At 40.8% G+C, this 13,368-nt stretch overlaps 1 protein-coding gene across 3 annotated transcripts in view; it reads left to right on the top strand.

Annotated features, from left to right (window-relative positions):
• The window catches only part of KIF5B (kinesin family member 5B), a 102,975-nt gene that overhangs the window by 56,532 nt on the left and 33,075 nt on the right, over positions 1–13,368 (top strand). Inside the window, exon 1 of one of the 3 annotated variants that reach the window (XM_068173000.1) lies at positions 12,936–13,297. The exons of 1 other annotated variant lie outside the window; for it this stretch is intronic. In XM_068173000.1, the coding sequence (XP_068029101.1) occupies positions 13,172–13,297 (126 nt within the window). In that variant the 5' untranslated portion in view covers positions 12,936–13,171. Of the gene's footprint in view, positions 1–12,935; positions 13,298–13,368 lie in introns of those variants that run through there. One more of the 3 variants, XM_068172991.1, reaches the window with a different exon arrangement.

The raw sequence follows: 13,368 nt of genomic DNA, 5'->3' as shown, positions 1-13,368 counted from the left end.
TTCAAGAAAAATTTATTGGCAGAAGAACAGTGTTTCCACAGATAAAAGATTATTATTTTGGCTGTTTTTTCTTTGCAGGAGCAAAGTAATCTCAAAAAATTAATAATCAATTAACAGTTAACAGCAACTGTAAAGTCTTGTTTATATGATTTTGCCTCTTTTAATGTTGAACCTTGAGGAAAGATCAAAGCAATAAATATTGGTAATCTCACAGGAAGCCTGTCTGAAGCAAACTAAACCTTTGCTCCTTTTTCTGTGTTCTCATTAAGTTACATAAATATCTTTGCTAGCAATGCAGTAAATTCTGTTGGCCATGTATAAAAAGGAACAGAATTCAGCTTGTTACCTAAGACATAATTACCCTGTCTAGCAGGAATAAAAAACAAAGCAAAATTTCTTTTATTGCTTGTGTGTGCAGATAAAATCCTTACAGAACAAAGAAATGGATTTGCTAAGTGAAAATCTGTCAGGTTCATATAATTTTTTCTCAGAGCAGAAATGCTCTTTAAAATAAAAATCTTCTACACATCAGAGCACACTGGTGTGAGCACTCTGCTGTGTTACACTGCGACACAACTCACAGAAGCAGGTTAGATGTAAAAGGAAAGAAAAAGAACTCAAAAAAAGCTAACTTTATTTTCTGACTCCACTATATACAATAGCAAAAATGACAGTGGATTGGAGGGTGAAACTGCCACCTCTCCAACTACGCTGGTCAAACTAACAGTCTATCAATTCTCTCTACCCACAAAGAAGAATGCAAAACAATCATTATTTATATGAACATGCATGAGAAAACTCAGTTGAAATATGTAAATATCAGAAGGCATAGGAAATTTTAGAAGAACTTTAAAACTCTCAAAAGAATAGAGTGACACTGCTGTACTTTCATTAACACACACATGACTTCCTGAAAGGGCTTCCTCTACAACCTTGCATATCTCATAAAACCTTCAGTGATCTTAATGAAGATTTAGATCGCATTGGACTTTTTAGTTAATTCAAACATGATGTGACTAACATGCCAGTACTTGTCTTTTTTAATGTCAAGTCATGCTGTTGAGCTGGGAAGTACAAGAAAGGAAATGCCTGTCTCTCTGGGAAAGAGCTGCACCTACATCTAGATACAAATAAGAGAAAGGAAAAATGTACTTTGCACTCAAAGCCAAAACCAGGTCTTGTGACATATTCAGTATCCACAAAATGCTCAGTAGGGATTTCTGGAGAAATCTTTAATTTGGCCAAGGAAAAGAGCCCTAAGCAGGTCAGAGGCACAACCAACAATCTTCCAAGCTTACAAGCACTGCTTGTTCTTCTCTGGGTTCAGACTCCAGCACAGTCTAGAACATAGTAATAGAGGATTGAAAAAGACTACTTGGGTCACTGAACGATGTCCCAGGCAATCCAAGAACAATTGCAACAGATATTTAGTCTTAAAAGATCCATACAACTCCATGAACAGCCCCATACCTCAGCTTGCATGCTATTCCTGATTCCCTGTGGGCCTGAGACACAAAGAAAAAGGAGTAAAGCTGTACATCTAGGGTACCATGAGAAGAGTGCAGGAGTGGTCATTTCCAAACACCCTTACAGCAGTAAGAATTGGAAGTAAATTGACCAAAAGATCCTAAGATGCTCCAAGAGCTCCTAACACCAGAAACAACAGTGGGGCTTCTCACTGAGCACTCAGCCCAGGACCCACTTGACTGCCAGAGCTAAGAAGAGAAGTCCTGCAATGGAAGGCTAAAGCATTGCAAACACACAGAATCTCCTCTCTAACAAGCATTTGGTTACCAGCCCTACCAATAAATTGATACAAAAGAGCAGTGAACTCAAGCTTTAATTCTAACTCCACAGTCATTCTTATCTTGTTTCAGGATCCCCATCCATAAACAATGTTGTTTTTTTTTAATTTAAACAGCATGAGCTTCTGTGTTAACCCTTACATCATTCTGCTAAATATTATATATCTAAAATAATAGTGACCACTGCTGTTTTCTGTAGACCAGGCTGTACCTTTGTGCAACGGAAGTAGGGCTGATGTATCTGTAATCAGTGTGATCTGTAATCCTTACACAGAAAGGACAGCTGCTCCAGATAATCAATTCATGCATAAAACACTGCTACAATTGAAATCATAAGTCCTAGATTAAATGCAGAACACATACAAGCATAATTTTTTTCAAGACATACTAGGTATCCATGTAAGTCACTGTGACCCATGAGATGATGATAATGTTCAAGAGGGAGGATTTTCAGAAACAGTGACAGGATTAAAGAGGTATTCCTTCCTCTTCCATTTTTAAATGAATTTGGGGAATTATATCTGCTCTGGATACTTGATCATCAATTTTATTAACAATAAGAAATTTATATATGATTCTAATATCACACAAAAATAATAATAGTATATTTACAATGTAAATAAATACAAATTATTTCTTTTCAATAATCACAAATAACCATAACAATAGAAGTGGAATTTTTCTGCACTAAAATTACTTCAGCATATTGTTAATGTGTTTGATGATGCTTCCTAAAACAGGAGGAGTTAAACTGTTGAAAATGGAAAGCACCAATATTATTGACTTTTAAGTAGAAGGGGAGATTATGTTGATGAGGTTTAGAATTGACAGGTAAACAAAGATGGAATTCTATAACAGAAACATAGAAAGGCCTATTCCAAGGAAGACACTTGGAAAAGGACTCTGATTTCCATGAAGGCAGTTGTTCCAAGGCTGCTGACTCTGACCAGTGTCAGGTACAATGTAAACTGGGCCACAGCATACAAGGACCGTTGATGTTTCACACTACAAGTCTGACATTACTAAATTAGTTTCAAATGGATTTTCACTTTAGAAAATATTCTGGAGAATTTTCAAGTCTATGTATAAAATTATTTTCCAAGTTATTCCAAAAGTCCTTCAGTGATTATGAAGTCCGTGTGCAGTAACCACTCCGAAGAGCCGTGACTGGGCTGGTGGATGAGGGAAGGGGAACTAAAGGACACACAAGGCTTCAAATCTACAGCGTCCTTTACAACCTTTTACAGGCTGATCTGCCAAACTGCAACGACCAATGAACCACATGCTAAAGCTTCAGCTGCCTTACTCTAAGCTCCCAGCCCCCTTCTGACATCCTAACCCTCACACACTCTGCAAGGAAAACCTTTAATCCCACATCATTGGACTGGATTCAGGGGAATGCAGTGATCTATCACCCTTGTGTGCTGCCTGTAAAATGCTTGGCCAGAGCAAAGGGCACAAAGAAAATTTTAGTTTTAATCACACTATGCTATGTAAGTTTCAGCTATTGCAAGGGTCACTGTTTTCCATTTTAATGAACATAAACCTTACTGAAAAGATTACTATGAATTCTTCATTTTTAGTGGGTGACAAATCTAATGCTTTTGGGGGGCCTCAAAAATGAAGACTACACCAATTGAGGAATCCATTTCCTTATTTTTCTATCCAAGTACAAGACCTCTCTTCAGAGCTGCAGCCAAGGAAGGAAATATTCTTTGCCAGGAATGATGATGCTATTGTTTCTGAAAGAGATGCATATGGACAAATCAGAATACAATTATTCAAGAGGCATGGGAATCACAAAGGCAATTTCAGTTTCACTATTCATTTTTTTCTCTGTATTTCTGGCAATGCCTTAATATTTTCTACAAACAATTAGGAAAACAACAAGGTCGTTGATGTTTATGGAAAAAGAAGAACTCAGAGTACCACAGTCAAAAGGATTAATGGCTTTTGAGATGAATCCATGTTTTCTTAATATCAGAAATAAAGGGGTTTCATAAATTGTTCTCACAGTCCTTTTGTCTTTTGTCTGCCCATATTATTCACCACTGTGGTAGGCATCATGACAGAAGTCATTCTTCCAGGTTATCTAATAGCTAGGGTGATGCAGTAGAAAGCATTGCTGCAACTCTGGGAGAGAAACTGTACCCTATGCTCAACATTGAAGAAAAGAGAACAGGAAATCATGAGCAGAGGCAAGGACAGATTAAAAAAGAGCAGCAAAGTCATACAAATCATGAAACACAAAACCAATGATCTTTAATGTCATGAAGGTACTTGAGAAAGAAAGAATTAAATATGTGCGGGCAAGAAAGGTGTCATTAATAGCTATATTTTTAAAGAAAATTTTTGAGATACCTGATGGACATTGGGAAAGCAACAAATGCATCACAGAAAACCATTACAGGGCTGGATCGACAGGGTAGAGCTGTATTAAAGCTGAAAAGTGACCACCTTCATGAATGGAATAGGGATGAGACAGACGTTTACTTAGGATGACAAAAGCTCTTTAGATGTTGCCAAAAAAAGTAATTAGTACCTGTTTCATCCCTTACCTGATTTTCTTTTCTTTACTCAGCCACTCCTTAGTGTGCTAAATCAGCACTTTAGCACCAAAGCTCCAGAACAACCACTAAGAACTGCTGCTTTCCCACATACTAAATCCATGTTGTAAGAGTTGGCAAACATCCAGAGTAGAAAAAAAAAAAAGGGGGGGGGGGAGATTTTTACTAAACAGCTTGAAAATCTGGTGTAACCTCTCTACTGTTTCTTGTGGATAGCATGGTAAATGAGCTTGATAAAAATGTGACTGAAATGGAGAAAACAGTATGAATTGCACTCTGACACATACATGTGCATGCAAGCACACACTCCCCCACACCCCATCACTCCCTCCACCTAGGGCTGCACACATCCATTTATGGGAGCAGTGGAAGTCAGGATGGTGAGTCTGTGTGACATCACAGGAACTTCACAGGAAAGGTTGATTTTTGAGGTACAGCTGTCCCACCCTCTCACCCTTCATGAATGGTGTGTTTACCATTGCCAGAGAAGTTTCTTCAGCATGCAACTTGAAAAAGAACTTTCAGCCTGGCAGTTTTAAACTGAATTCTGAAAGTCAACTCTGTTCTGCCTATCAGATGTACTGTCACTAATGATAAATGTCAGAATTGAGAAATTTCTGTTGATAAAAGAACTAGAAAAAAAGTTAGATTCTTCTCTTCCAACATTATTTCTGCAAAGCTTTAAAGTAGAGATTCACAAAATATAATTTTGCCAAGAGATTTTTAGACATGAATTTGGGTATAAGCATATTTCAAACTTGCTGAGTAAAAAGCTGTGTACAGTTATCTTTTAAAACAGAATTAGCCCTACAAAATACATTTGGATTTTACAGTCACTTTGTGTGTGTGTGTGTGTGTGTCTATAATGACTGTGAAAAACACGCTTTACTTCAACAGTCACAGCCTCTGATGCTTGGTGTTTTTTGATGCATGAATTGGACAAAAAGATCTAGCCAGGTATAATTTTTCAGAACAATATCAGTGGGAGACAAACCCCACATATCTTAAACTGATTCTGACTTTAATTTTCACTGGCCAATAGAAGCATGACAAGCTTGGCTAGTTAGCTGCAATAATTAAGAAACAAGAAGAAGAGCAAGATGGGATGTCTGTTCAAGCAGGCTTTTTGGGTCCTACCCTAAGAAATCAAAAAGTATTTTACAAATATTACTGTCTTTTGAGATTTAGATTTTAAAGAAACTTATGAAGAGATGGGGCTTTAATTGCTACATTTAGGGGCCTTTTATTCCTTTGATACTTCTAAATTCAAATTCAAAAATCATATGAATGAATATATGAAAATTTAGATTTTTTTCTTGCAAGTGCTCAATAAAATACCCTTAACAACAGCGGAGGAAAAAGTGTCAGAGAAGGCTCCTTAAAGTCCATCAAAAGCCTTTTTTCAATCACTGAAAATAAGGTCTCGCTGAATTACATGCACAGTCTCAAGACAAAAGCTTTAAAAAAAAACACAACAAAAAAAAGACCTAGGGGCCTTGGAGGATTTTTTTTCCACACTCAGTATGGGACATTGCATATAATTTCTGACACCCTTATAGCCAGCTATATGAGACCACTGGACAGACTCTGATGTGCTTGGAACTACCCAGGATATATGACTAATGTATTTTGATAGATAATACATGTCATATAGATTTATGGTCATAAAAATACATAGCTTGACATTTCCTACTCATTCAACCTACTTTTTGTATTCTTCTTTCTCCAAGTTTGGGGTCTGAAGGACTGCAAATTAGCTATGGCCTAACTCAAATTATATCAGAGTGATGGGGGTGTTTTGGCAGGTAAAAGCACTTATATTGATAAAGCAAGGTTATCTATAGACCATACCAATGAGGAGCTGTGACTGACACTTTACAATCAAGAATAGATCCAAAGATTGTGTATCCTTTAAAGTTCACAATGTAACTTTTGCTCCCTAAATTTTTGTTTGCCATTTAAAAGTTGAGAAAAAAAAGCAAGGCTGCATTTTGAAGAAATAAGCAAGGCTTTAGTTTCAAATGTAGACCTTTTATCCATAATTTTGCTGCTTCCAGGCAAGGTTATCAGGATATGCTCCTTCAGAAGAAAAATGCTGCAGTGAAGAGAAGGAGAAAAGAAAATTGAGAACAAATAGGGGAAAAAAAAGAAGAGCAAATCCAAAACGGAGTCAAAGAAAAGTGTTGCATTCAGATTACACTGGTGTTACACAGTTAAGGCTGACTTACATTTCACACTTCAGGTAAGACTGCTTCCTGTGAAATGGTAGTTTCCCCACCAGCTAAGTATGTAACAGAATGATCATCTCAGCGGGATTTCTTGCCATTTCTGTATGCAACCTGAGGTGCAAAGCAATGATGTTCATAGCCACCAGTGGTTTGAAATCAGGTTATTGTGAGACCACCACTCCTGTCAATACCAGATCTTTACAGGTGGATCAGCCAAGAACAATTTTATGCTCTTTTGAACCCTTCGGATGCTAATTTTTGCAAAGCTTGTTCAGTGCATCCTTTCTTTGTCCTTTAAAAAGCTTGGAAATTTCTCTCTGTTTCTATATATTGCTATATTGTAGTACTGGCATGAATTTTGTTCTGCAGCACCCCAGCCAGCTCTTTTCTGGAGTACCTGAATAAACCACACAGGCACTCTCATGATCACACTTTGCCCCTGCCCCTTCCACTAACAAAGCCTATGGGAGCTATAGGATGGTGTCCCTCTGAGTGTCCCAAGCTTCATGTGCTCATTCCATGTTTCTTTGCTCACAGTAGAAAATGAGAGATTGTAAATCTCATTCCTGATGCTGAAAGAGTTTCTGCAGAAATCACAGTCTTTTTTGCATGGTTCTTCTGTGTTCCCAAACTTCTGTTTTCTGCTTTGCCTCTTCTATCCCAGTTTCCTTCTGTAAATTCAAGACAGTCCTGCTCCTTGCCTTCAGCTCTGGCTCTCAGATCAAACAGACTGAAAAAGCAAAGGCTGCTAAACCCCCATTGCTGAGACATGGAGCGAGATCATTTGTTCAGTGATTCACACACAAGCACAGACAGCAGCAGGCATGGGCTGGGAGTTCTAATTCCAATAAAAGATTCTGCAGGATTCTAAAAAAAATGTTCATATGAGGTTTTTCCCCCAATGTCAGCTTTGGTTTTTTGGCAATCAAAATCAGAGCCCTACAAAATTCTCTCCACCGAATTTCAGTCTTTAGGTTCTCTTTTATAATTCACACATGAAAGGATTCTACGTTTTCCTTTTGCAACAATGGAAAACAAGGCATTTCTAATTTAATTTAAAAAAAAAAAGAAATTATCAATTTTTGCACAACTATAAAAACTTGCTCCAGGCAGGCACCCAGAAAGCTAAGATTCAGTGGTCAGTTTAGTAAGGGTTATAAACAATGAAAGCAACTAAGAATAGAAATTCATGACAGGATGTTTCAGACAACATATGCTGGATGCTTTTAATGGTTAAGAATATAAACAAGGTCCACAAGTGTGTTTCTTCTTCAAAGAGAATTGGAGTCAATACTTTAGGTAGTGAGCAGACAGATTTTTTTTTGCATGAATTTGCACAAATTAGCTGAAATAAACATCTAAAATGTGACATTATTCCCAGAGCTTGCTTTTACTTTTAATTAGTCTATCGCTATCAGAATATTAAATATGATCTTGCTGATTAGGAGCAAATTAGAGGGTTTTCGGGTTTTATGCATTTCCAGCTAAAAAGGGAAATAAAACAGATTTTTTCATTAATTGCATTTTTTCCCAAGAAGTTACCATGTATCAGCAGAAACACTCTCAACACGTTTCATCCTTCTAGCTCACCTAAAATCCAAAACTTGATTTGGACAGGAGATACGTTCCATATCATATTGTGTGCTGGAATTAAAAGAAGCTTTTTTGCAACCAGGTAAGAGCTTAAAATGATCTAGCTGGATTCCAACAGTTTCTAAGGCCATTGAACTTCATCCACCAGCCTTCTGATCTGAATAAACCAGTTAGTGAATTCCTCAAGCTGAGTTGACCAGACACAGTCTCTTTTTAAAGAAACTTAAAATATATTCATATTATTTAAGATATATTTGCACAAGCGGTTTGAGCCATGACACTTTGTTAATTTTAATTACACTGTTCCAATGTCAGGCAATGTTGCTAGACTTCATAAGTCATTTTAATAGCCTTTATTTACAGAGTGTGCTACAAGCAACCAAGAATTTTGTTTGAGGTTCACTGTATCGGGCAGATTAATCACTCTTTTGTCCTGCAAATTGACTTGCAAATTTGGAATAAATTTGACCTGGAATGCACCTCAAATTCTCAGAAGTCTTGTAATATATTTTCCCAGCATACTGCAAATTAAAATGAGAAGAGTACTTGTGTTTGCATTAGGCACACTGAATGTCAACAAGTGTTGTCAACCGATGAATCTCAGAATTTAATACTTGAAAGGGCAGGAGGAAGCAGCTTTAATTTGCTTCTCCACAAACAGCTGGTTTAAAGATTTATTCAAATATGTCATGTTCTTTTAAAACCAAATCAAGATCACTTTTGCTCTGCTGGAACAATTTTGATGGTTAATTACATCATTATCCCGATATAGCTTCCCTGTAAGGCTTAGGTTTGCCAATTCGCTTTGCTTAGCAGGTTTTTATTGCTGGGAAAGACTGAAGATCTAAAGAGCCATAAGTCATAAAAGAATTTGTAGAGGTTTATTGCAGAGTTCATAAATGGAAAGAAACATGGTTAGTGAACTAACAACACAAATTCCTTACATAAATTGCTTTAATAAAACACGGTGGTCTTTACTAAGAAACTTTACCAAACTTATTGTAAGCTACGTAGGGCATACTGGGCTTTAACACCAAACAAAACAATTCACTTTTTATGACAACTAAGATATAGTTTTTTCTCATTATAATATATTACTTTTAAAAAGAGTCTGTTATCCTAAGTGTCAAAAAATGTATGCTACAGACATTACATAACAACATAGAAGACAGCAAATGTATTCTTAACTGGCAAAGAAAGTGCATTCTGTTATTGCCACAAAATGGGAAACTTTCCAGGATGCTTGGTCTCTTCCATGTTCTCGTGAGACCACATCTTTAAACACAAGTCCTCAAGGCTGCTCTTCTGACACATCTTGGCGCCAGTAGAGATAACACAGTGCCCTCTTTGAGCACACAGCTTTGTTGTGTCAGTCTTTAAGTAGGTCATGCCAAGGAGCAGTTGCTATTTTGAACAACAGATCAGAGAAGAGAAACTTCATGACAGAGTCCCTGCCAGGGATCTGAGAGCACACATGTGGTTCAGCAGAGCTCTTTTACCAAGGGCTTCCACAGCTAGGATGGGACACCATCAGCCACTTCTCCTATGGTCTCACACAGAGCCAACAGCTTCAGAGTGGCCAGTTCCTACTACAGAGTTCACACATGCTGACATCTTTTGTTTCAACATAGTTAAAATGAATAATTATCTACACATGAGTCTGTGTTGTCTTTGTGGAATGTCTGCTCTGTCAAACATTCAACAGGTAAGCAAAGCCAAGCACCTATTTTCTTGACAATCATGTAATTATGAGGTTTCTTCTTTGACTGAGATGTTCTTACGTCGGGCACTACATGTCAGTAAAGCAGCTAAAGATGCACCCCCTCTGCTTATGGATATCAAGAATTAGAAGTTTCTTCAATACATTAGGGTAAAGGATGTTCAGCAGGTGAAACGTACTTCTCTGAGTAATAATCACAAAGTTGTTTATTATGCAGCTAATATTTCTTTTTCCTTATGTACAAAAGTAAATTAATTGAAAAAGTAGTAAATAATTCACGCTCCTTTCATAAAAGGAATAACCTTCTGTCACAGGAAATCTTTGAGGATTCAAATCCTGCAGCTGCATAAGAATATTGCTAGCCATAAATTTGTGAATAATCCCAGAAACAGATGAGATAGAAGCCTTAATACATCTTGCTGCTTGAGATACAATGTAATAATTTCTAAAATAACAACCAACTAAAACAGGTTTTCTGACATGTAAAACCTAGTAACAATTATGTTTACATAATTTTATTGAAAACTGTAGACAGATGTCTGTGTATATCTCATATGCTAGATGTTGTGGACTAGCACTGCACCTTCTCCAGACTGAGCCTTTATCTTGGTTTTTCCAGACAACTATTTCCACATGTGCTCATAGGTGTGGACACATCTTTGTTGCTGCCCTGAATAAGACAGCACAGTCCTGCTGCATTTTCAATTGCAGCAGAAAAATAAACTTGTTACAACATGAACTCAGTTTAGAAGACTTACCTTACCTCATAAGATAAACTAAGCACAGAAATATTTTTTGCATTACTCTGTGAAAAGAACCTATAAGTGCAACTAGATTATTAGGTTGTTTTTCTGTCATGTGGAGCAGTTTTAAAGTGTTTGCCTTGCACACCTATCCTAAGTAAAAACACATCACTGAAATCCCTAAACTGAGAAGTCTTAAAAATGTGGGATGTCTGATTACAGATGGTCCCTGTTAAAATTCACAGTAGTTCCCCCCTTTTTTATAATGAAAAATGAGTACTTTTAAGTACACTTAAAACTGCTCTTCTGGCCTACTAAAATACACTAACTTAAGAGAAAGGCTCCCTATTATTTTTTCCTTTTTTTTTTAATTAACTTCAAGGCTATTTGAAAAATTACCAGCACGAGTCATGATTTCTGTCAGGAAGTTGGCTGAACTCAGCCAAGATGTGAGTTTGTACTTTGTTCCAATCTGAAAGTTCATGCTTGGATGAAAGAGGCACAGCTGTAAAAGTGTGAGACTCTTGGGGCTCTCTATTAGAATTGTTTACCTGATGTTTTTGTCTAGACACAGTCCCTAAGTTTTGGTCAACTAGATTTAGAGGCCCTGTAATAAATACATAAACAAAACTTCCAATAAATTAAGCTTAAAAAAATTCCTGTCCAGATTTTCTTTTTTTTTTTTTTTTCATTTGGGATGAAGAGGTGGTGAGAGTCTCCATCCCAGGGGCGACATCATGAGCTGTGGACTGTGTGTGTTGTGATCCCACTCACTGGGTTCCAGCTCCAGGAATGCACACAGGCAATGAGGCTCACGGGCACACTGGCATCTCCCTGGCATCTGTGAACACCTGACGGATGTGGATTTTCTCCCTTTTAGCTAACAGAGGAAAAGAAATGTAAACAAACAAACTAAAAATCCCAAGTATCACAGGTTCCTATCTCAATCACCTGCTTTAAACCTTTACTTCACATTCGGCCCCAAAGATTTGTCACACATATAGTACTGTCCCCAGCAGTGCCATGCCCTGCTGGGGCACGTTCGACCTGTCCGACACCAGCTGCCAGCGCAGCTGAGGTGGCAGCGCGGATTGGTGCCCGACATGGCCCCGTCACCTGTCCGACACCAGCTGCCAGCGGAGCTGAGGTGGCAGCGCGGATCGGTGCCCGACATGGCCCCGTCACCTGTCCGACACCAGCTGCCAGAGGAGCTGAGGTGGCAGCGCGGATCGGTGCCCAACACGGCCGTGTCACCTGTCCGACACCAGCTGCCAGCGCAGCTGAGGTGGCAGCGCGGATCGGTGCCCGACATGGCCCCGTCACCTGTCCGACACCAGCTGCCAGCGGAGCTGAGGTGGCAGCGCGGATCGGTGCCCGACACGGCCCCGTCACCTGTCCGACACCAGCTGCCAGCGGAGCTGAGGTGGCAGCGCGGATCGGTGCCCGACGCTCCTCACCAGGGAGGCCGGCGAGGCCTCATCCCTGCAGCCCTCTGCCCATAACCTCTCTGAGGGAGCTGGGGGTGGTTAGCCTGGAGGAAAGGAGGCTCAGGCGTGATTTTATTGCTCCCCACAACTGCCTGAAAGGAGGCTGCAGCCATGTGGGGGTCAGCCTCTTCTCCCAGGCAACCAGCAACAGGGCCAGAGGACTTAGCCGTAAGATGGCCCAAGGGAGGTTCAGGTTGGACAGTAGAATTTCTTCACAGAAATGGTTGTTAGACATTGGAATGGGCTGCTCAGGGAGGCTGTGGTGGCTGTCCCTGGATATGTTTAAGGAAAGACTGGACGTGGCATTTAGCTGACATACATTGTACTCGATGACCTCAAGGCTTTTCCAACTTGATTCTGTGTGGATGATGCCAGGTTGCCCAGGAATGTGGTGGAGTCACCATTCCTGGAGGTGTTTAAGAGGCATTTGGATCTGGTGCTGGGTGATACGGTTTAGTGCCTTAGGGGTCACAGGGGTAGCGCTGGGTTAACAGTTGGACTCGATGATCTTAAGGGTCCCTTCCAACCTGGATGATTCCATGATTCTATAATTCTATAATTCCATAATTCTATAATTCTATGATTCGATGAGTTTATGGCTCCACCACTCCAGGTGCACGGCCGCGGGCGGCGCCATGGCAGCCCCGCCCGCCTGAGGCAGCCCCGCCCCTGCCAGCGCCCCGGGCGGCCCCGCGGGCACCGCCCCGCCCGCCTGGGGGCGGTGCCGCGCCTGCGCACAAGGCGGGGCCGGGGCTGGTGCTGCGGTGGGTGACGTCACCCGCCCGCCCCACCGGCGGGGCGGGGCGGGACCCGCGGCCGCAGCCGCCATGGCCGGTGCCATGTTGGGGAGGAAGTGAGAGCGGGAGGCGGCGGCGGCGGCCAGGAAGGAGCCCTTCCCTTTTTCCTCCTGCCGGGGCGGACGCGGGTTTCTCGGCCACGGCGGCTTGCGAGACCCCCGGTGCGGGCGGTGCGGCGGCGGCAGCTGGCGGCGGCGGAGCTGAGCGCCCCGGAGGCGGCTGTGGCCTAAGATGGCGGACCCGGCGGAGTGTAACATCAAAGTGATGTGTCGCTTCAGGCCCCTCAACGAGTCCGAAGTGGCCCGAGGCGACAAGTACGTCGCTAAGTTCCAGGGCGAAGACACCGTCGTCATCGCGGTGAGGGCCCGCCCGGGGCGGGAGAGGCGGAGAGCGCCGAGCGGGAGGGGGTGCCAGGGGTCGGCGGGGTC

The sequence above is a fragment of the Anomalospiza imberbis genome, chromosome 1 (genome assembly GCF_031753505.1).
Source record: "Anomalospiza imberbis isolate Cuckoo-Finch-1a 21T00152 chromosome 1, ASM3175350v1, whole genome shotgun sequence".
Classification (NCBI taxonomy): Eukaryota; Metazoa; Chordata; class Aves; order Passeriformes; family Viduidae; genus Anomalospiza; species Anomalospiza imberbis.
The sequence above is the reverse complement of the archived record's forward strand: the minus strand, read 5'-3'. Positions and strand labels throughout refer to the sequence as shown.